Source organism: Emydura macquarii, unplaced genomic scaffold, assembly GCF_026122565.2.
Source record: "Emydura macquarii macquarii isolate MOO-44397 ecotype Brisbane River unplaced genomic scaffold, CSIRO-AGI_Emac_v2 contig_2199, whole genome shotgun sequence".
Classification (NCBI taxonomy): domain Eukaryota; kingdom Metazoa; phylum Chordata; order Testudines; family Chelidae; genus Emydura; species Emydura macquarii.
In genome coordinates, this window is record NW_027132336.1 from 2,551,855 (window position 1) to 2,576,400 (window position 24,546).

At 45.7% G+C, this 24,546-nt stretch overlaps 1 protein-coding gene across 5 annotated transcripts in view; it reads right to left on the bottom strand.

Annotated features, from left to right (window-relative positions):
- HTT (huntingtin) overlaps window positions 1-24,546 on the bottom strand; it is a 199,443-nt gene that overhangs the window by 27,376 nt on the left and 147,521 nt on the right. For 3 of the 5 annotated variants that reach the window (XM_067558891.1, XM_067558890.1, XM_067558889.1), the window contains 6 exons: window positions 23,739-23,865; window positions 16,861-16,961; window positions 13,842-13,996; window positions 13,252-13,391; window positions 12,953-13,035; window positions 3,885-4,015 (listed from right to left, as the gene is read on the bottom strand). In XM_067558891.1, coding sequence (XP_067414992.1) covers window positions 3,885-4,015; window positions 12,953-13,035; window positions 13,252-13,391; window positions 13,842-13,996; window positions 16,861-16,961; window positions 23,739-23,865 — 737 coding nt within the window. The remainder of the gene's footprint in view (window positions 1-3,884; window positions 4,016-12,952; window positions 13,036-13,251; window positions 13,392-13,841; window positions 13,997-16,860; window positions 16,962-23,738; window positions 23,866-24,546) is intronic. The other 2 variants (XR_010921863.1, XR_010921864.1) reach the window with 2 other exon arrangements.

The following is a 24,546-nucleotide window of genomic DNA, read 5'->3' on the forward strand; positions in this document are numbered from 1 at the left end:
TCGAACGCTTGCTCATGTCAATTCCAAGTAGGTGACTCCCAAGCCAAATCATAGGAGGTGGGGTCGGAGTTCAGAGTTCAACAGACTGAAGCACTGCTCTGCCAAAAGCTGCATCATCTCTGGCATGCTGGGTAATAGCATAATGGACAGCAAAGGTGTGAATACTTGACCACATTGCAGCTCTACAGATATCCTGAATTGGTATCTGGGCCAGAAAAGCTGGAGGATGCTTGTGCTCTGGTGGAATGGGCTGTTAACTTGGGGGCAGGCACATTCGCCAAGTCCAACAGGTTTTGATGCACGAGGTGATCTACGAAGAGATCCTTTGAGAGGAAATTGGAAGCCCCTACATCCTGTCTGTGACTGCTACAAAGAGCTGTGTGGTTTTCCTGAACAGCTTGGTTCTTTCAATATAAAAAGCCAAGGTGCGCCTGACATCCAGCGAGTGCAGCCTACATTCCTGACTACTGGTGCATGGCTTTGGGTAAAAGACCGGGAAGAAGATGTCCTGGTTTGCATGGAACTGTGAAACTACTTTTGGAAGGAAGGCTGGTGGGAATGAAGCTGTACTTTGTCCTTAAAGAAAATAGCATACAGAGGCTCTGACGTGAGCGCCTTGAGTTCAGAAATCCTTCTGGCTGAAGTTATGGCCACCAGGAAGGCCACCTTCCAGGACAGGTAGAGAAGTGGACTTGTCGACAGTGGCTCAAATGGTGGTCCCATCAGTCTCGACAGGACAAGGTTGAGGTCCCATTGGGGGACTGGCTGGTGTGTAGGAGGATACAATCTGTCTAGGCCCTTCAGAAACCACCCCACTAAAAGGTTAGCGAAGACCGGAGTGGCCTGCTTCCCCAGGACAGAACTCTGAAATAGCTGCTAAATGGACCTTAATTGATGACCCCAACAGCCCTTGTTACTTGAGGTGTAGCAGATAGTCCAAAATTGTAGGGACTGATGCTAGTGTGGGTTGGTTGTCCTTCTGAGCAGCCCAGATCGAAAACCTCTTCTACTTAGCTAGGTTAGTGACCCTACTGGAGGGTTTCCTACTGCCAAGGAGAACTTCCTTAACTGGTTCTGAGCATGCTAGCTTCAGAGGGTTCAACCTGGAGCTTCCATGCTGTGAGGTGTAGAGACTTGAGATTGGGATGCTGAAAGTTGCTGTGCTGCTGAGTAATCAGGTCCGGGAGCAGGGGAGAGTGGTGCATCAATGCTGGCAAGGCCAAGCAGGGGCTATCAGACTCATGGTGGACTTGTCCTGCCTGATTTTCAGTAGGACCCTGTGGATATGTTTTGTTTGAATCCTGAGGATTGCCTCGTTTGCCTAGAGCCCTAGTTAGAGGCTTGCAGGGACCTCTTTCTGTTGTTTCTGCCTCTTCTGGGGTCCTGCCTAGGCTGGCTTTCATAGAATCATAGAAGATTAGGGTTGGAAGGTACCTCAGGTGGTTATCTAGTTCAACCCCCTGCTCAAAGCACCAAGGCATAGGTTATGACTTAAAATGTTTTCTCTGGGGCACTGGCGTATGTAAACCCAGGGTCTTCAGTGTGGCTCGTGAGTCTTTCAAGCAATGAAGCTGGGAGTCTGTTTGAGAAATGAACAAGGCTAGGCCCTCAAATGGTAAGTTGGATCATTAACTGGACCTCATGTGGAAGTCCTGAGGCCTGGGGGCAGGAGCTCCTTCTCATGGCCACCCCTGAAGTCATAGTCCGAGCCACTGCATCTGCTTCACTAGGGTTGCTTGAAGCAGGGTCCTTGTCACTGCCTCACTCTCCATCACCATGGCAGTGGATTCAGCCCTGGTGTCTGGTGGTACTGACTCTCTAAATTTTTCCATTGATTTCCAGGAATTGAAGGTGTACCCGCTGAGGATGGCCTGTTGATTTGCAATTAGAAGTTAGAGCCCCCCCGATGGGGTACAGCTTCCTCCCAAAGAGCTCCAACTTCTTGGCATCCTTAGTCTTCAGCATGGGGCCCTGATGACCTTGCCTCTCACACTTGTTGGCAGCCACCACCATCAGGGACCCTGGAGGAGGTAAGTGTAAAAGTGGTCCTTCGAAGGCAAAGAGTACTTTCTCTCTACCTTCTTCACAATAGGAGGCAGAGAAGCAGGTGTTTGCCATAGAGACTTAGTGATCTCCCTGATGGTCTTTAACAGTAGAGCCACTCTGGAGGCACCCTCCAGGGCCAGAAGGTCTATCATCAAATCTGCTCCCTCCACGACCTCCTCCGCCTGGAGGCCCATATTCAACGCCACCCTGCAAAGAAGCTCCTGGTGCTCCTTGTTGTCGTCCAGTATTAGCACAGGGACTACTCCGAACAGTTTCATCAGGGGACAAGGAGGAGGATGCCTTGAAAGAAGCTGTGGATGCCTCCTGACCCTCTGCACCGGAAGTGTCATGCGGTGCTAGAGCCTCATCCTCGGTGCTGGTGTCCACGGCAGTGTCTGGCCCAGCATCATGATCAGAGCCTTCTGCAATGCCGTGCAGCAGGCTGCCGGCGGAGTGGGACAACTGGGGCCTGAAGTTGGAGGCGAGAGAATGTGATCTGCCGGATCGGGATCCTTGAGCCTGATGGTAAGCCCACAGAGTCCAAAACAGCCACTGGGTAGGCACCAATGAGCGGGTCATGGCATCAAGTGTGGGTGTGCTGACTCTGCCCTCTGGTACCTGCTAGGGCGGTGCCAGCTCCTTCTCAAAGAATAGGACTCTGCCTCCGAGTCAGATAAGAACCACGCACTTCTCGGTGACCACGGAGGTGCGGTGCTGTGCAGTGCCAGAGAGCAGCGCCATGGGGAAAACAAACTCGCCATCATGGCAGGCTTGCCCTTTGACAGCACCGCAGTCTTTTTTGGCACCTGTTCCGGGTCCCGCCTTAGTGGGAGTGAAGGGGCCATGTCCTTGATAAGCTCCCTCACCGCCTCAAACATTTCAGGTGTTGAGGGTAGCTGTAATTCCTCTTCCTGTGTCTCCCTGTGGGGAGTCCATTAGGCCCAGCCTCGACGAACTCCTCCATGGGGCTGGAGTTGACAGTGCTATTACTGTGGGCTCAGGCCACCTGACATGGATCATACCTTACCCAAGACCTTGTGTGCCGATGTACTTGGTGCTGGTAAGTGACACATCCTGTCTTTTTTTCTGCTTCTTGCGCGGCTCTGAGGACTTTGAACAGCGTCGTGTCTCTTGGCGCATCAAGCCCTTCAGTGCTGGACGTCCCTCAACACGGAATCTTGCTTCTGCACCGCCTCCCTCACCGAAGCCAGTTCAATTCACAGTGAGATTAAAGTGGAAGGCCTCAATTCAGCTAGGCTCTCCTCCATGGGTCAGAGGACTGATTCCATTAGTAGGAATTTGAGCCTCTGGCTCCTTTCGTTTTGAATGCTGGGTCGGAAGCTCCTACAAATCTTGCAGCGATAGTGCTGGTGGGACTCCCCTAAGCACTTCAAAGAAGATGAGTTCGGGTCATCTCTAGTCACAGGCTTCCTCCAGGATGCGCAGAGGGGAAGTTCAAAACCAATAACTATCCTACTCTAAGGCTATACTAACTAACTAACAACTATTTTACAGATACTCCTAGGAGAACAATGGCTAGACTTGCGAAGCAAGAGCGAGGTTCCAGCGACCGTCATGGGCGGTAAGAAGGAACTGAAGAGTTCAAGGGTTGGTAGGGCCCTACATAGAGCGCCATGGAGACGCGACTCCAGAGCCGAGTCTACAGATACTTCTAGGGGAAAAACCTTCCAGTGAACTGTGAATGCGGCACGCGCACACCTACTTGGAATCAACGTGGGCAAGCACTCGAAGAACAGATAATTCTCTTAATTCAAAACATAAGAACGATTAGCACTGAAGTCTTTTCAAGTGGCAAAGGAGATAAAAAAATAAGTGACCTGGAATTGATAGGAGAGGTTGGTGGTGAAGAAGGAGCAGGCATATCAATCTCATCTTCTTCATCTTCATCCCACTCCTCTTCTCTCAGTGGAGTGATGTTATTTCCTAGCCACACGGAGTGTATAGAAACCTTAAATACCAGAAAACATTAACTTGAAAAATATTTCAGAATCAAATTAGAAGTTGCTAGAACAAAAAAGCTACAACAAATTTTTCTATCTAAAAGAGGTAAGCAAAAATACCATACAGTATTTCAAGATGTGTTTATAAAAGCTTTACACCACCCTATTAATTTTTATAGTACTTTATATATTGCATGTGTGTTGTGCTTATATGACTGCAAAAGATTACCCTGTGCACTCTGTCAGTTCACTGAAAATACAAACTTGTTTCTAAAAATGTATAGCATAGTAAATCTACAGGCACAAGAGAGAGTTTACAGGCATCTATCATATAACTATACTTAAAGTACATTAGCACAGATACATTAAGCTATAGATATAACAAACTGTATCTTGTCTGGGAACCCATATATATGTAGGAGCAAGTCCCAAACCCTGCATTCTATAGCCAAAAATTATTTTAAAAATGTTTCCTTTATTTTTATTCTAGTGTCAAACTAGAAACAATTCAGAAAGTGCTACTGCTGTGAAATTAAAGAGGACAAGGGAAGGATAGTGAGTGCTGGTTCTACTGACATTTCCAAAAATTTAGGAAGTTAATGGGGTTCAGCTGATCACAACTCCTCTGCTAATTTTAGAAAAATGTTTGTTAGGAAAGAACTAAAAGGTCAGAGTTTGAATGATCATATGTTTAAAACAGCCAAGGCTCAAGTAATATGCAGTGTTAGTGGACTTGTGCTATGAGATAAATGCAGTGGCACTGCTGCCTTCTCTTAGAGTGTCTGGAGGAGGAAAAATACAGATCAGCATGAAACCCTGATATCATTCCACAGAGTTTTTTTGGGAACATTTGAATAAATGTGAATCCCAACTAGTTTGCTTAAATGGATTTTGCTTCCTGATTTTGGGGGCTAAATAAATTTCAAACTCAAAGTGCCAGTCAGCTGAAATAGCCTCATTGTAGATAACGTTGGGCTGAAACTATGCATAAAAACTAAGCCAAAACTAAAATCTGACCAATGCTCATATGAAAGTTGGCACAAAAGTTGGCTGAAAGGTTAATGAATCTTAGAAAACCTGATGAAAATGTTTAGCTTATAACTAAGTACAGAACCAGCCATTTTCTTTGAAAGTTTCATACAACTCTAGAAAAACACCACTTAATATGAAAGATTTTGAGTGCTCTCCTAAATTTTCCGTTATATCATTCCTACTCATGTACAGAAAAATATTGCAATTCTTATGTCTAGCTTCTGACTGAAAATATTTTTCTTTAAATGTGACTTAAAAAAATCTGGATCTAGAACTTGCCATCTTCTACTCATCTATGACAGTAACTTATCAACATTTGAAATATTCCATTATGAAACTGAAGTTGAAGCAAATGCAATCTACACTGAAAGAGACAAGTTACTAACCTTCCTTAAGATGTGTTTCTCAAGTCCATTCCATACTAGGTGTGTATGCGCGAGACATGAACCAGTGCCAGAGAGTTTTCCCTCAGTGGTATCCATATGGCCTGCTCTAATGCCCTCCGCAGTGGCGGTGCATATGCGCCAGAATATAGGGTGCTGCTGGCCCCCCATCCCTCTCCAGTTCTTTCTTGCTGGAACTCCGACAGAGAGGAAGGAGGATGGTCATAGAATAAACATGAGCAACACATCTCAAAGAACAACAGTTACGGAAGGTTGGTAACCGTCTTTTCTTCTTCCAGTGCTTGCTCATGTCCATTTCATGCTAGGTGATTCACAAGCAGTACTTCTGTAGGTGGGGTTCATGGAGTTCCAACTGCAATATCACCCTGCCAAAGCTTGCATCGTTCCAGGCTTGCTGTATGATTGCCTAATGGGACGTGAAGGTATGTATCGAGGACCAAGTTGCGGCCCTGCAAATGTCCTGAATTGGGACTTGGGCTAAGGAGGCCTCGAAGATGCTTGAACTCTAACAAGTGGGCTGCTAAGAGTGCCAGGAGGTGAGACCTTTGCCTGCTTGTAACACATATGGATGCAAGAGGTAATCCAATAGAAAATGCTCTGCTATGAGACTGGTAGACCTTTCATTCACTCAGCCACTGCTATGGAGAGCTGTGTGGACTTCTGGAAAGGGTTAGTTCTTTCTATATTGAAAGTCAACACTCACCTAACATCCAATAAGTGTAGACATCTTTCCTCACTGGAGCCGTGTGGCTTCAGGAAGAACACTGGCAGGAAGATGTGCTGGTTGAAATGAAAATGTGACACTATCTTTGGTAGCAACTCAGGATGAGGTCGCAGCTGAACCTTATCTTTGTAGAATACAGTATAGGGAGGCTCCGAGGTTAGGGCCTTGATTTCTGAGGCACGCCTTGCTGATGTAATTGCCACCAGGAAGGTGACCTTCCAAGACAAGTGAAGGAGGGAGCAGGACGCCATGAGCTCAAAGGGGGGGCCAGTGAGTCTGGACAGGACTAAACTGAGGTCCCATGGAGAGACTGCATCTCTGACCTGTGGGATGAGCTTTTCCAGGCCCTTTAGAAATCTGACTGCCACGTCAGGAGAGAAGTTTGAACTGCCCTGGATGAGCGGGTGGGAAGCTGAGATGGCTGCCAGGCAAACCCTGATTGTCGACAGTGTCAGGTCCTGCTGTTTTAGATGGAGTAAGTATTGAAAAATAGACAGTGATGCTTGACACAGGGAGAGATCATGCTCCCTCACCAAGCAAGAGAAGCGTTTCCATTTTACCAGGTAAGCAGTCCTAGTGGAAGGTTTCCTACTCTCCAGTGAAGACTCTCTGGACCTGGGCAGAACAGGCTTACTCCTGCTGGCTTAACCATGCAGCATCCATGCCAACAGATGCAAGGAGGCGAGGTCCGAATGTAGATCACACGATCACGGCCGAATGCAAGTCTGGATGGACTGGGAGTGTCCAAGGGCTGCCTCCGCCAGGTCCAGTAGCATGCTGAACCAATGTTGGCGAGGCCATCCTGGTGCAATCATTATAACCTATGCCTTGTCTCTCCTGATCTTTATGAGGACTTTGTGGACAAGAGGAATTGGAGGAAAGGAGTACATACGATCTCCCAAACACCAAAGGAGAAAAGCATCAGGCAGGGAGCTCTTATGTCCTCACAGGGAGCAGAAGCAGTAGCATTTCCTGTTCTGTTTGATCGCAAACAGGTCCACTGGGGAGTCCCCCACTTCTGGAAGATCATTCTTGCCACCTCCGAGTGCAGGGACCACTCGTGGTGAGAGAAGAAAGACCTGCTGAGGTGATCTGCTAATATTTTCTTGACTCCCAGGAGGTGAGAAACTTGAAGGTAGATCGCACGCCCTACACAGATGTTCCACAAGCTGAGCGCCTCTAGATACAGGGCTGAGGATCTTGCTTCTCATTTGTTGACACAATGCATTGCCACCATGTTGCCAGTCAGCACTCGCACCACCTTTCCCAACATCTGGGGAAGGAACATCTCACACCCCAGGCGAATTGCCCTGAGCTCCCTGACATTTATGTGTAACCTTAGTTCCTCCTGGGACCAAAAGCCTTGGGTTTTGAGTGGGCAGCGGTGGACTCCCTAAACCTGGATGGACTGCTGAACCTCCGCCAATAGGCCAGATGATTGCAGTCAGAGACAATCCTCATTGACACAGCCGATGCCATTGTTCTGGCAGCTGAGGCTGCTGCATCAGAGGCTGCCAGGGGAGAGGCTTAGGCTACTGACTCACCTTTCTCCAGGATGGCCAGAAACATTTGCTTGGACTCCTGCAGGGAATCAGCAAACTTTGCCATACGTTAAAATCATATCTCCCCAGCAATGTTTGCTGGTTTGATATATGGAGTTGGAGGCTCACAGCTGAATAAGTTTTTCACCCAAAAAGGTCCAGCTTCTTTGCCTCCTTGATTTTAGGGGTTGAACTTGACTGCCCGGTCTATTCCTCTCATTGGCTGCTGACACTACCAGCGATTCTGGGGATGGATGGGAATACAGATACTCAAAACCCTTAGCGGGCACAGTATTTTTTCTCAACCCTTTTAAATGTTGGGGGCAGGGAAGAGGGGTTCTGCCATAGTGCTTTAACCAACTTGATGACCCTTCATGAATGGGGAAGGCTACCCTAGAAGGAGTCACTGCCACAAGAATGTCAAAAAGCGAATCAGCCAGCTCCTTTAACTCCTCCGCCTCAAAGCCCAAATTCACTGCTACTCTTAAGTAGTTCTTGGTGGGCCGTAAAATTGTTCTGTGGGACTGCAGTAGATGGCCCCGTTACCACATCAGGCAATGAAGAGGAGGACGCTGGTAGAGGAGGGGTGGGCAACTGTTCCTCTGCCACCGGGGTTGCCTCCTCATGTTAGGTCACTGCCATCCCTTCTATCTGGCCCAGTTTGTCATCGGAATCTGTGGGTGGATGTGACACCGTTGCTCCGTTTAGATGGGGAGCGCCCCCTGTCAGCATGCGTCTTTTTGTGCTGCTTCTTCGGCACCAACAACGGTGATCAATGCCGGAAAGAACTTGGTGCCAGGGGAACGCTTCAGGTCAACTCTGACATACTAGGTGCCTAGTCTGTATAGCCCAGCTCAGATACCAGTCTGAGGGCTAGCTCCATCAGGAGCACTTAACTTGATGTCTTGGTCTTTCTTCACGCGGGGTCTAAAGCTCCTGCAAATCCCGCACTTGTCCCGAACAAGGACCTCACCCAGGTACTTCAGGCAGCTCTGGTGAGGATTGTTCACAGGCATAGGCTTTTTACAGAAATGTCTTCTTTTACAGCACACATGGCTTCAAGCCTGGGGACTAGGGACTAAAACTAACTAATAGAACTCATTGGTAACTATAAACACTACTAATGCAAGGAAAACCACTGTAAGTGCTTGCCAAGATCAGGGCATTTCAGCACCATCGTAGGTAGTAAGAAGGAACTGAGAGGGAGGGAGCTGGCTGCACCCTATAAACTGGTGCATACGCACGCCACTGCAGATGGCGCTAGAGCCAGCCCTATGGATACCACAGAGGGAAAAATCTCTGGCAACTGTACCCGCAACAGGTGCATACCTAGTATAGAATGGACATGAGCAAGCATTCAAAGAAGAACAATTATCCCTAACAAGTTTTGCTGCTTTCCATCATGCTGTCAGTTTGCAGCATTGGGCATAAAAAGTAAGTAAACATGATTTTCAGATTTGCAGTTGTGTGGAGGGGAGAGGGGGAAGAAAGGGGAGTGGAGGAGGAATCATACTGAGTCAGAACGAATGGGCATTTCATTTCCATTATTCATTTTTAAAACCTTCCATGCTCTCATATTCTACTGTTCTTTGAAAACTAAGTAAGAAAACTAAACTCCTTAAAACTGATGTTATGGAGCATCTTTCAATACATTTCCCAGAGTAACTTTAAGAACTTCAATAGTAATTATGTTCAAAAAAGTATCACTGGGATTGTTCAGAGTCTCTGAAAAAACAGGCCACTTTAATTTGGGTGCTTCAGTATGGTTTAAAAGCCTAAATTTCTGCACATTTGAAAATTTTGGCTTCAGTGTGTGAAATATTTACAGCACCGCTTATTTACACTTTGGTGAAACATCACATTCATCTCTGGCACACAAGAAGAAACAAAGTTCGTATCAGTTTGCTCATTGACAAATCAAAATATTTTTCTGTGAATACATTAAGCTGAGACCAGTTTCCAAAAAGCAAGTTGTGTCCTTGCTTAGCTTATTACTGATAAGTTTATGAAATCAGAATTAGATGAAAATTTTTTTTTTTGTTGCTGCTTAAGGCAGAGTACAATATAGCCTGAGGATTCAGATATATTGGTTTGAAACCATGCCTTACACACCACATAGAGCAGCTCCAATTCTTCTAAGTTAAGTTTAAAGCACCATTTCTCACAAAAACTACATTTTATGTAAGAAGCTCAGTCACAATTCTGAATTTTAATGCAAAATGTATTTTAAACATTTATTATATTTAAGTGGTCTAAAGGAAGAGGGGGAAACTAAGGAGTTAAAAATATTACATGGGTCATAATTAGAGAGTTCATTTCTGGTCTCAAGCTAGACTACAATACAATAATTTTAGTCCAGTTCCCTAGTTGCTTTAATCAGGGAATGAAATTATTTCTATGAATGCTAACTTGTAAAACAAAGTTTGCACACCAATAAATAGTCTACCTAAACCAGTTTTATCTTCCCTCAGTATGTTTACATTCTTCATCCCTTTCCAAAGTTTCTAAAATTATTCAAAATTTTTTTTTGCTTTTTTGCTTTCATGCTCAAAATATTGCATTCTTGTTTGCTCTAGATCATGCAAGCAGCAGCGGTAACAAAGATTTGTATTCTAGAACATCCAACCAGGAAATTTAACTGTATTGAGGTTATGATCTTAGTTAAATTAGCTGGCATTATATAAAGCTAGACAAGACCACCACACACACATACTTAGAAAGGTTTCTCTTAATCTAATCTTTTTAATACTTATAAATATTACACACACACACAGTATCCATATATAGCATTATACTCACAACAATCAAGGTTTTTTATGTCATTGTTTCCAGTGTGAACTCTGTTGTCAGGGGGATTGCAAACTAGAAATAAAATTCAATCTAGGCAGAAAAATGGTACAAGATCTGACTCCGCAAGCTAAATAGCTAATTTTTTTGTTTGAACTGCTGGTTTAGAGGAAAGGGGGGGGCACAGATGGATGAGAGAATGAATTAAAGAATGAAAAAATCCATTTGGCCATTTTAATTTTTAAAGGTGTAGAGAATAATTCTCTCCAATCATTAACCTCTACATAAGGATTAAATGTTTTTGTTATTTTGGGAAAGAAAAGGAAAACTAGTATTCAAGTTATTTTTAAAATAAAATTAGTGGTCATGAGCAACAAATTCTAATTGCCAGAATATTCACACATGTACATGGTTCATTGTGGCAGGGTCATATTTTAGACTGCAAGCTAAACAATTTCACAGCTGCATGTTAATCTAATGATTAAGTCACTTCAATTAAAAAAATTGAAAGAAAATTCAACACACAAAAACCCTACCCTAAAAATCATTTATTTCAATATGTGAGGCTCAAGCATCTATATTTGAAGTACTGCATCTCTGTTACAGTGCTAAAATACCAGAAGATTGCACAATATGTGTATACATTAAACAATGTAATGCTCAACTTTGTCAACAAAATTACTTGAAATATGTCAAAGGCATGTCATTAAGAAAAGAGCCAATGAAATATATGAAGATTTTAAAAAGGAAATTAAATTAGGGTTCAAGAAAAAAAAATAAAAAAAGCGAATAATTAATATTCACTCACACAGCATAAAAAACCTTTCCTGACTAAATAACTCACCTTTGGGCAGTAATATTTTTGGACATAAATGTGACAGATGTGACATTTTTCAGCAATATCCTTGAGACACCTTATTGAATTAAATTTATGTACCTTTGGGATACATTGTATTAAATGAATGGTTTATGTATTATTATGGGCAGGGAACGTATGTAACCTCTGGAGTGGGGTGATGTGGCAGATGTGAAACCTGGGGGTAACGAAGAACTATATTAAATAAGATGCCAGACAATAATGTACTTTTAGAACAAAAACGTTAAGTCGTTTTCCAGTAGAATATCTAGGGGAGGTGAATGCAAATTCCTGGTTATATAAAACCCAGCTTTTTGAAGCTATGCCCTTAGAAGTGGACTATTGTTTACTGATCATCTGTTAGATGAGGCCAAGATCAAATGCCCAAGCAGTATCAAGGAAATACTGAACTATTCATGGTAGTTCTTTGTCTGAATCTGAGACAGTTATGAATGAATTTGTAACAATGGGGAAAACCCAGTTATGGGTTTTGAAGGACTGACTCCTATCAAAACCTGAGGTTGGAGTTGGGGCAACCTCTGGTAACTTTTTTAGTATGCATGCAGGTTCTTTTTGTTTTTAATATGTTTTCTTTGTAATGGTTTCACAATAGAATAAAATGTGCTTGCATAGAAAGAGCTGTGTGGTAAATTGTAATTACAGCAGTTATGCTGTTAATAGCCTCTGGAGAGAAAAAGCACAGATGCTGGCCTTTTAGGCAGTCTGGCTGGGGAGATCATAATGGAGGCAGGAGACTGTGAAGCCTGGAAAAACCCTGGTCAGGAGGGAGAGACATGTGGGTCTCTGACCAAGACAGATGATGGTTGTGGAGCCATGAGACTAGAGTGGGTGTCTGCAAGGGACCACAGAAGTGGAATACAGGTACAGTTGCCCTGAACTATGACAGTAAGTACCTAAAAATAATAGTTTGTAAAAGAAGTTGCTTCTCAGTTAGAACATTCAAATTGCTAGTCCTACAATAAAATGTTAGTATTGTTATAGTAGAAATGATTTTCTTGTAGGAAATACAAATGCCTTGCTAATGGACAATAATATGGCATACAGCAAGTTAGAATATTCATAACTAATAAAGGGGGAAGGAAGGAGGCCTAGAGATAGACAAAATAAATCTGATATTTTCCTATTTTTACTTGGATACACTAACTTGGGCAATTTAGATCTTTTAACAGTAATAGTAATGTTATTTAAATTTAGTATTTGAAACCGAGAAGTTTTTGCTAATGCATTTATGCCTTTTTTAAATGGAATTCTATTTTTCCAAAGGAGTTTTAAATGTAATCATGGAATGAAATATTTAAATCAGGAATTTAAACATCAAAATTATTGATAAGCCACCAGTACTTAGTGCTAACAAGTATTTAATGAATCCTAGTGGAGAACTTGTGTTCCCTAGCAAGGAGATTTATTTATAACTCAAAAATAAAACCCTCACTTGTTTTGTTTTCAGTCAGGATTTAAGATTGTCCTTATTTAACCAAGTCTAAATTGGATGTTAAGCAATACTACTTAAACTAGATTTTTGAGAATAAAGACAAAAAGGTTTTAAAATGTTTGGGCTTGATGTATTAACTTGAACAAACCTGTCCTAGTTTATAGCCCATGTTTCCCATTTCTCGCTCAGTATTGATCTGCAGTAAAAGTTTTTCATGGCTGATAAGACCACCTAAAATAAAAAGACAAAGGACTTTTTAAACAAATGCCCAATAAACCTGAAAACTACTTTTTCTCTACATCATTTGTTCAGAATAGCATATATGGTAATTCCTATAAATATTTTTCTATCACATATAAGAAAAATTACTTTTTTCAGCAAGGAGCCATCATTTCATTCATTGCAGGACTGAAAAACTCTCAGTATAAATGACCATTGCACACATACCTGTGGTAGCAGAAGAAAGTGATGGAACAGGGTCCCATGCTTGATAAAAATGGTGAGTGGCAATATTATCTCTTTTAGATATCATTGCTTGGATTTCTTGTTCCACAATTCCTCTGATAACACTTAACTTCCTCCCAAACCTGAAAGCTCAGAAGAAAGCATATTAATGGTTTAAAAGATGATGTTTTTCCCAACATTTGCCTACAAAACTAAGTATGAAAATTACTAGTTTACTATTCTACCTGCATATTCACTTAGCTATTTTAAACAAGTCTGAAATTTTGCCTGAGCCCTGGCTTTACACTGATATCAGGATTCCTTCTATATTTAACTTAGAAAAACATGAGGAGCACTCAGACAACTGCTATGCAAACAAAAGAGAGTTAGCTATATTTAAAAGTAAATGTACTCACAGTGTAGTGTTTCATTTTGCAGTTACAAAATATAGTGTGTGTATGTACACACAAACGTACACACACACGTACACACGTCTCCAGCAGTGCTATTTCTAGAATAAGCTAGCAGGTACATAACTCTGTATTAAGATAGCAATATAAATCCATGTGCTTTCAGAACAGGTGAAATAATACCTTGTATCCAGAACTTTTAAAGCTTTATTGCGGGGCTGCTGTTCCAAGCAGCTAACTGCTGGATTGCCTGCAACTGGTATTGTCATTGCACTCAGCACCAAGGAGGTTATGGCTTGTACTGCAAGAACATTAATTTGGGTCCTCTCTGTGTCCTCCTGTAAAGTGAACATACTGTATGTGAAAATGAAAATGGAAAGTCTTAAGTTCCAGAAAAACAATGTAATACACCGCTTGATGCTACAGATCATCTCTTAATACTCCAATGGAAAGCAACACATTAAGGACCTTGGCAACTTTTCTGGTGAGAGAACAGATTTCTTCCTGACCAGAAAACAGGCCACCACATCAATCTCCTGATCTATGTCTTAGTTTGTATGATGCCTCATACTCTTGGGGAACTAAACAGAATTATGATTTAAATCTACAGTTTCGTGATAGATCTTCGTACTATTTTTTAAATATTTCCGGAAGCACCACCCTACTTTCATGTTGCATCTAAGTTCAGATGGATCCATTCCCAAGTTTCTGTGACTGCTTTTTAGATACTGATTAAACTGCAACAATATAATCCATCATAACCAAATGATATATATTTATGCTCAAGTCCATAATTACTGTGACAAACATGGCCATTTCCTGCAATATCCTTGTCAAATCTTATTGAATTATGTGAAATCTTACTGAATTAAGTTTATATATTTGCTGTGGGCTAAGGACTGTATGCAGTATCATAGGGGAAGGGAACACAGCCCTCCAGGAACTAAGAACAAAAGGGTGTGACTAGGCAAATTCACTCAGGTTGTAACACCTCCTAAGAGGCGTCACCACCACCCAGAAAGACTTTGCATATACCAATTCCAACTGAATTCTCCACAGACCAGTAAAGAACTTTTAGATAAATAACATGACTTTAAACTGACTTAGGGCCTTCTTTTTGCTCCTGCAAAAGGACAGGATTTCTGTCCAAAGGGAGGGCCCTAATCCTTAGCAAGAGTTGGAAGGACTTACACTGACCAAAGCCCTTGTTGGAGATTGGAGAAGGGTGGTGATCTCTGGTAAGCTTATTAGCTAGCATGTATGTAGGTTCTTTTATTGTTTTTAATATTTTCTCTGTAATACTTTCACCTTATGAATACATGTGCTTGCTTAAAAAGAGATGTGTGATAACTTAATTGAGGCAATTACGCTGTTGATAGCCTCTCAGAAGAAAAGCAAAGCAGGTCTGCTTAGGGAATCTGAATTTGCTGAGAAATTCACAGCATAGGGAGGGAACTGTGCAGTCTGGAAATATCCACCTCTCTCCCTCCTGACTGGTCTCTTGGTCTCCACCAGAGGAACCAGAGGGGAGGAGTCAGTAGCCTGAGAGGGCTCCCTTGCTGGACCAGAGAGGGAATACAAGTGCAGTTGCCTGGACCATGACAATTATAACTAAGGCCTTTCATACTTTTAAGTTGTCAGCTCTTCTCTGTAAAGTGTCTAGAACTAAATGCACTACACCAAGTTGTGCCTTACCATAACCGGGGTCTTTTACAAAGGTATTGTAAGTTCCATAATGCCTCCAATTGCCTTCAATGATATAACTGATCATTTTCATGTTATTGCTAAAATTAATCCTTCAATCCTTTCATAGTCAATACATTTCACGCCTTTACACAACACCACACAGAGTCTGTATTACAGTATTTAAGAGCATCACATCCTTCACCTTTGTACATGTTAAACTTATAAATAAGCTAAAAATGCTAAAATTCTGATCTGGATTTCAAGAATTGACTACCTCAGAGTTCCAGAGATCTTAATATCTTGATGGGTTCAGATTTTAAACCCTCCTCAAAAGTCCAATGGCATTTGGCTTGGGGATTTTGGTTCAGGCCTATCATTAATCAGTCAATTTTCTTTTCTGAAAATTGTTACTTAAGACATTAATGATTTTTTCCCCGATCTTTGCCGTATTCAACAATCTTTGCCAATCTATGTATTTATCTTAGATACTCATTTCTTCAATTTTAAAAAAATTATATGGCTCCCATTACCATAGTATCTGAGCATTGCCAATTCTCATGTGTTTACCCCCTGTGAAGTAAGTAAACACTATTGCCCTGATTTTATAGATGGGAACTGATGCACAGAGAGACTAGGTGATTTGCCCGAGATCACACAGGAAGTCTGTGGTGGGCAGCAAATTGAACCTAGATCTCTCAAAGTCCCAAACTAGTGACTTAGCTACTAGTCCACCCTTTCTCCCCATTCTGCCTACACAAAGCCTCTCCTAATTCATTCATATTTATTCTTTTTAATTTATCTTTATTTTCTAATAAAGAAGTTGTTTGCATTGCAGCACTTTGTAAATGTTCAAACAATTTCAATAACCTTGTCTGTTAAATATGCTGCAGTAAAACGTATTTAAAGGGCCTTATTGATACAGTACTTTCAAGTTGCCTGCATATGCAGGGAGATGGACCACATGATCTGGTGGGTTTTTCCATCTATGACTTATGGGTTAGTTCAGGATCCAACAGCAACAATGACTTGGTTACATTACACATCCTGCACACTTTGTGATATAAATCTTACAACAAACAATATTGTACCAAGCTACTTTTTAACACTAAATCAGGAATAGAAAGTATTACACGTGTAATCTGAACAAGTTATTGTTGCTGTTGGTACTTTAATTAGTGCATTTCCTCAGTTTGATTAGAATGGTGCAATAACAGGTTTCTTGTAATCTTTCTGGCATTTCTGCCTGAGCTTAATAAAGTTAAACATCTGTATTACACTTCAAGCCTCAACTGTGATATTTCTTTCATTCTTCGTAACTCAAAGATGGTTGAAGATTTTTAAACTTTCTAAAACCATTCACCTACAGGCAGAGACATTAGCCCAGAAGGTAAATGTGAAATATAAAGGAAATCATATTGCAGTATTACACTGGGCAATGGTCTGCCTCACAAAGTTAAATTACCAACAAGGAAAAGTATTTACACTACATAAATGTGTTGCCATTGAACAGCTTTACCTCTTGTTGACTTTCTTCTTGGTCCATTACAATTGGTTGAGTTACAAGCACACCAAGCAGAGTAGCCCAGGTCTCTTCAAACTGGGTACGGCTAGTCCACCCTATGAACATATTCAGAGGAATAAGGCTATTTACTACTTCAGTGCAACTATAAACTAACTTTTATTACAAACGTGGAACATCATTTCAAAATGAGATGTAATTTCCACAGATATAATTTCGCAGCCCGGGAGCTGGAAGCCTAAGAGTGGGTGCCCTTGCTCGACCAGAGAGAGGGAAGACAGATGCAGTTGCTCTGAATTGTGATTGGTATAGCTAACAGTACTGGTACGTTACAGATAAAAACCAAAGGATCTTTCTATACAATACAAGGAACAAGATTTCTGAGAGAGGAATATTTCTGGCAATACCAAAAGTAAATCCCTGTATTACTAAAATTTCCCTTTACAATTCTGAGCAGAATTTAGTGCTCACTGAATTACAGTGATTCTATCCTGCTCTGCAATACCCACTGTTCCATTTCTACACAGAGACTGATAGTCAGTGAAGAACAAAACACACACACATGGAAGAGACCAACATATTCATTTTCGTTTGGGAATTAAGCAGTATTTGAACTCTGCTCTCCAGAAGGAAAAGATAAAATCACTTTAATGATCACAGGATATTTTTGTTTAGTTTCAACCCAGATTAAGGCTTTCCTATTTTAGGTTGAGAAGAAATCATGTTATACTTCATTTTTGCTTTTACAATCAAATCTAGTTCATCTGAAGCTTGTATACCCAAAAAACAAGGTTACTTACCAGTAAATGTTGTTCTTCGAGATGTGTTGCTCATATCCATTCCAATGTAGGTGTGTGCGCGCCCCGTGCACAGATTCCCGGAACTTTTTTCCCTAGCAAGCCCCGCATGGCCAGCTCAGGCGCCCCCTGGAGTGCCGCGCTCATGTCGCGGTATAAAGGGCGCTGCTGGCTGCGCGGGTCCCCAGTCCCTTCTTTCTGCCAACTCCGACAGTGGGGACGGGGGGTGGGTTTGGAATGGATATGAGCAACACATCTCGAAGAACAACAGTTACTGGTAAGTAACCTTGTTTTCTCTCTTCGAGTGATTGCTCATATGCATTCCAATGTAGGTGATTGCGTAGCCGTACCTTGGAGGAGGGTAGGAGTTATCGGTGACCTGCTCTAGACAGCACGGCTCTGCCGAACCCTGCGTCTTCCCTCGCTTGTTCCACGATGGCGTAATGCGACGTGAACGTATGGACTGACGACCAGGTCGCTGCCCTGCAGATGTCCTGCAGGGGAACCCTCTCTAGAAAGGCTGCGGAAGAGGCCTGGGCCCTAGTGGAGTGTGCTCTCACCGGCCCTGGGAGGGGTACTCCTGCCTGCTCATAGCATGCTTTAATGCAGGCAGTAATCCACTTGGAGATGCGCTGGGTGGAGACAGGCAAGCCCTTCATCCTATCCACCACAGCTACGAAGAGCTGTGTCGACTTCCGGAAAGGCTTGGTCCTCTCGAGATAGAAGGCCAAGGCTCGCCTGACGTCCAGCGAATGTCCCCTCCTTTCCTCCTCCGACCCATGGGGTTTTGGAAAGAACACAGGAAGGAAAATGTCCTGGTTACAGTGGAACTGAGACACCACCTTAGGCATAAAATCCGGGTGAGGCCTCAGCCGGACCTTATCCTTATAAAAAACCGTGTAGGGGGCTCCGAGGTTAACGCCCTCAGTTCGGAGACCCTTCTGGCCGAGGTGATAGCCACTAGGAAGGCCACCTTCCATGACAAGAGTAGAAGGGAGCATGTAGCCAAGGGCTCGAATGGGTGACCCATCAGCCCGTTAAGGACCAAGTTGAGGTCCCAGGGTGGCACCGGGTCCCGCACCTGAGGGAAAGTCCTCTCCACCCCCTTAAGGAACCTCACCGACATAGGGTGAGAAAACAGGGAGCGGCCCTCCATGGGTTGGTGGAAGGCCGAGATGGCTGCTAGGTGGACCTTGAGGGAGGCCAAAGCCAGGCCCTGCAGTTTAAGCTGCAGTAAGTACTCCAAGATGGCCTGAATAGGGGAGATGCTAGGGTGTAACCCTCTCGCTTCTGCCCACCCCGAAAACCTCCGCCACTTAGCTTTGTATGTTACTTGCGTGGACGGCTTCCTGCTGCCCAGGAGGACCTGTTGAACCTGCATGGAACAGGCTCTCTCTCCCTCCGTCAGCCACAAAGTCTCCAGGCGGTGAGGTGGAGGGAGGCCAGGTCGGGGTGCAACAATCTCCCATGGTCCTGGGAGATCAGGTCGCACCGTCTGGGTAGCGGAATTCTGCTGAGGCGGTCCGCCTCGCTGTTTCGTACCCCCGGGAGGTGAGAGGCAGATAAATGAAAACCGTGTCTCACCGCGAAGTTCCAGAGGTGAAAGGCTTCCTGGCAAAGTGCCGAGGAGCGTGCCCCCCCGCCTGTTCATGTAGAACATGGCTGCCGTATTGTCCGTAAGGACTTGGACCACTCTGCCCCTGAGGAAGGGGAGGAAGGCCTTGCAGGCCAACCGGACCGCTCTGAGCTCGCGCACATTGATGTGCAGAGCTCTCTCCTCCAGAGACCAAAGCCCTTGGGTGCCCTGATCGTGAGAAATGTGGGCTCCCCATCCCCGATCGGATGCGTCTGTGATGAGCGTCACAGATGGGGCGAACTCTCTGAAGGGGACGCCCATCATCACTTCCCTGGGGTCCCTCCACCAATCGAGGGACGACAGCACCTGTGGGGGAACCAGGACCACTCTAGTTAGAGAATGCCTGTGTGGTACATACACCGAAGCCAACCACGCCTGGAGAGGTCTAAGCCTCAATCGGGCCAGTCTCACTACATATGTAGAAGCCGCCATATGTCCCAACAGCTGCAGGCAGTGCCTGGCTGTCGTCATGGGGGACAAGTGGAGATCAGATATGATGGCTGCCATCGCCTCAAATCTTGCTTGAGGCAGGAAGGCTCTGGCTTGTACTGCATCTAGCCTGGCTCCAATAAACTCAATACATTGTACCGGAGTGAGTGTGGACTTTTGCTCATTGATAATCAGCCCCAGTCTAGCACACAAGTCGCGTGTGAGGAACAGACTATGTCTCACATGGGCACTCGACCTCCCCCTGATTAACCAGTCATCCAGGTAGGGGAAGATTTGAACACCTTTCCGGCGCAGGTGGGCTACCACCACAGCCATGCACTTAGTAAAAACCCTAGGTGCTGAGGAGAGCCCAAAGGGTAGGGACCGAAACTGATAATGGCGTCCCGCTACCACAAACCTCAAAAACCGCCTATGGGCCGGTAATATCGAGATGTGAAAGTATGCATCCTTCAAGTCAAGGGCGGCATACCAATCCCCTGGGTCAAGGACCGGAATGATTGTGGCGAGAGAGACCATACGAAACTTAACTCGCCTAATATACCTATTTAGGCCACGGAGGTCCAGAATGGGCCTAAGGCCTCCCTTCGCCTTGGGGATTAAGAAATACTTAGAATAAAAGCCCCTGCCCTCTTCGGCCAGTGGGACTTCCTCCACTGCCCCCAACGTGAGGAGCGACCCAATCTCCTGCACTAGGAGTTGAACCGAGGCCGGATCCCCAATGGGGGACAGCCTTGGGGGGGTGTTGGGAGGGGAGGTTGTAAGCTGGAGGGCGTACCCCTTAGCAATCACCTCCAGGACCCAGCGGTCCGTAGTGATGGCTTCCCATTCTGAAAGGAAAGGGCGAAGCCTGTCCCCAAACGGCCGACCAGGATCCCAGAGAGAAGGAAGAATACTACCCTCCTGCTCTGGGTCAAAAACGTTTATTAGACTGATTACCCCCTTTTGCAGGCCCCTGCTGGCCCCTCGCAGAGGACCCTTGGCGGCCTCCCCTGCTGGGACCGCGGTAGCGCTCACGACCCCTCCTCTGCTGGGGTGGTCGAGGAGCCGGCCTGGGCGGGGGCGGTGGTTGCCCTGGGCCTGCGGTCTGGACTGCTGCCTGGAGGCCTGAGGAGTATACAACCCCAGAGACTTCAGGGTGGCCCGAGAGTCCTTGAGAGCGTGGAGCTTGTCATCTGTCTTTTCCGAAAACAGACCCAGGCCATCAAACGGCAAGTCCTGGATAGCCTGCTGAACCTCTTGAGTGAGGCCAGAGGCCTGAAGCCACGAGCAGCGGCGCATCACCACCGCCGAGGCCATTGCCCTACTGGCTGTGTCCGCCGCGTCGCTAGCCGCCTGCAGCGCAGCGGTAGCCACCGCAGCTCCCTCATGCAGAACCATGGAAAAATCCGCCTCCTGGTCAGGGGGCAGCTGGGAAGCAAACCTCTGCATCGAGGCCCACAGGTTCTTATTGTACTTCCCAAACAGGGCCTGGTGGTTCGCTACTCTAAACTGCAGCGCCGCAGTAGAGTAGATTTTCCTCCCGAACAAGTCCAGCTTACGGCCCTCCTTGTCCTTAGGGGTGCTACCCTGACCCCCCTGACGGTCCCTCTGGTTGGCCGCATCGACCACCAGAGAACTGGGCGCAGGGTGGCTGTACAAAAATTTGAAAGGTTCCTTGGGGACATAATATTTTCGTTCCACCCCCTTGGAGGTGGAAGGCAGGGAGGAAGGGGTCTGCCAAAGCTTCCTCGCTATCTTCATGACATTGTCATGCACTGGCAAGGTTGCCCGGGAGGGTCCCAGAGAGCCCGAGGGCCCAAAGAGGGAGTCCTCCTCCTCAGACATGAGCTTAAACTCCATGCCCAAGTTCTCAGCAGCCCTCTTAAGGAGGTCTTGGTGGCCCCTGAAATCAAACAGGGGCCCTTTACGGTCCCTTGCCGCTGCCTCATCCGGTGACGATGAGGAAGAGAAGGGTAGGGGTGCGGAAGAGGGTCCCTCCCCTGGGTCCGAGTCCTCCGAACCCTGCTCATGAACCTTAGGGGCCGGGGGGACTGGGGGGGCCACCACTGAGTGTAGTGACACTGAGCCCTGGGGCATAGAGGCATTCCAGGGTCCCCAATACGGCCACTGCCAAGGTCCCTGGGCCCACCCCGCGGCCTGCAGGGAAGGCTGATGCAGCCGCACCGCCTTCATGTCACCAGAGCCCCCCGTGCGTCGCTTATGTCGCCGACGCGTGGAGCGGTCCGATGAGGATGACGTGGACCGGTGCCGACGTCTGCGGTGCCGGCGATGAGAGGAGGACGGGGACGATGACGACGACGCACCCGATCTGCCCCTGCGGCGAGAGGACTTGCGATGCCGCTTGCTCCCTCGAGACCGAGAGCGGTGCCGACGATGGTGACGCTGAGGGGAGTCCAGCCGTCCCGAGGTCGGTGCCGGTGCCATCACCGGTGCCGGCTGCAACGATGCCATCATCGGTGCCGGCTGCACCGGTGCCGGAGCCAGCAACAGTGCCGAAGCAGGCGTCGGTGCCGGGATCAGCGGTGCCGCCAGATGTGAGTCGCTGCCTCTCGAAACGACCGACAATGACCTCGATCGGTGCCGGGACGGGCTCCGCACCGTAGATCATGAGCCCGAATCCCGGTCCCCGCTCAAATCGGAGCTGGATCTGCGGCTCCGGCGACGGACTCGGGACCGCCCACGGTGCCGTGGTGCCGAGTCGCTCGACGACCTGGAGTCGGAGCTCGGAGGGGAGCCGACGCTCTCCACCCTCCATGACCGTCTGGCAGGAGACTTAGATTGGGAGCGTCTCCAACCACCGGGACCACCCAGCGCGGGTTTGCCCCGAGACGCGGGTCCCTTGTCCCTCGGCCGAGGGGGGGGACGGAGGCGTGGGCAAGGCCATGAGGGCTCGTGCCGCAGTAAACGCCTCCGGCGTCGACGGCCCTTGCAGGTGCACTCCCCCACTACCAGGAGTCGGGGGAGGCAGCCCGCGCGGAGACCCCGGTGCCGGAGTAATCTCAACGGCTCTTGGCTGGGGCGTCTCCGTACTCCCTCCGCCCTGCGCGGGCCGGAGGGAGATCTTGGGTGCGGCCGAAGGCCGTGCCGTCTTCTTGGCCACTTTAGAGGCCCGCGGCGGTGCCGAAAGTGGTGCCGGTGGGGGGGGGGGCGCTCCGCACCGACGACACACTCGGTGCCAACGGAGACCGGGACGGCTCGGAAGCTGGACGGAGCGCCGACTCCATTAGAATCGCCTTTAGCCTCGCGTCTCGTTCTTTCTGGGTCCGAGGCTTAAAGGACTTACACTTGTCTCGACGGTGTTCTTCTCCAAGGCACCGGAGACAGCGGTCATGCGGGTCACTAATAGGAAAGGCTTTAGTACACAAGACACAGTTCTTAAAGCCTGTGGAACCCGGCATGACTCCCAGTAGAAGAGGACCCCGTCCGGGGTTCTAACTTATCACTACAACTATAAACTAACAAACTCTATAACTACTACTATAACAAGAAACTTTGAAAACAGTCAAACAACTAGGGAATGAGCTACTTGCACACAGCAAGAGGCGATAGTTCCAGTAACCGTCACAGGCGGAAAGAAGGAACTGGGGACCCGCGCAGCCAGCAGCGCCCTTTATACCGCGACATGAGCGCGGCACTCCAGGGGGCGCCTGAGCTGGCCATGCGGGGCTTGCTAGGGAAAAAAGTTCCGGGAATCTGTGCACGGGCGCGCACACACCTACATTGGAATGCATATGAGCAATCACTCGAAGAGAGAACTTGTTTATCTGACATAAGGTCAAGTGCTCCATCAAGTGTCATAGACATTAAAAGAGTCCTGCCACTTATCCAAATTTCTTCCTGTCCTCCAACACATTTGGATAAACAAATAATTGTCTGTCTTATCAGAAACATAGGTTGTTCCTGGATCTAAGTTCGAAACCATCACTTTACATACTTCTGATAGCTAGAAAGAATAAGCATTCAAAAGAGCCTAAAAAATGTCATCTACTTACCCAATATATTAATGCGATAGATGAACTCTTTAAAGATTTCTTTTTCTTGAAGAAATTCTACGGGGATTTCTGGAAAAGCTGTGCCAAAATCACCTACAGGTTTTGGTGACCAGCCTAGTTTCCAAACCTGTTGGAATATAAAAAACATACTACTTATTATTTATTTTAAAGTAGTAAATATTACTTTAATATTACAGCTATGAACATCACATTTGGAATTAAAAATAGTGAGATACATATAAGATTGTGCATTATGATGGTTAAGGACTAGTAAAAAGATTCTAAATTCAAACAATACTTTTATGTGCCCGCTATGTATTTTATTGTTTTTCAGCCTCATTGGTACTCTCTCTCACAGTATTTCAAGCATGTGTTACACAACCTGCTAATAACTCAATGAAAAATCACTCAATTCTTCCAACAGGACAAAAACAAGTGGATAATCTTGTTACTAAAAAGTGTTTAAATTTTTTTTTTTTTGACCGTTTACAGTAGCAGACTTAATATACCTCTTCCTCTTTACTGAAAGTTGTCAGACAGTGAAATTTTTGGTAAATAAAACGCTAAGGTTTCTTTTCTATCCTTACATCATTTCAGAAGTAGGTATCTGAATGTGGTAAATCTCAAATTCTTCACTTAGAGACCACACAGAACACCTCACACCAAGGAGTGTCTCTCTCTCTACACTGGACTGAGGTACGGAAGTCCTTAAATCAGTTATGAATTTGGTCTACCTGAGTAACAGTACAAAGTACTGACACTAGACCAGTAGAAAGAAAAAGGGACAGTGACTTGTAATAACCAATTA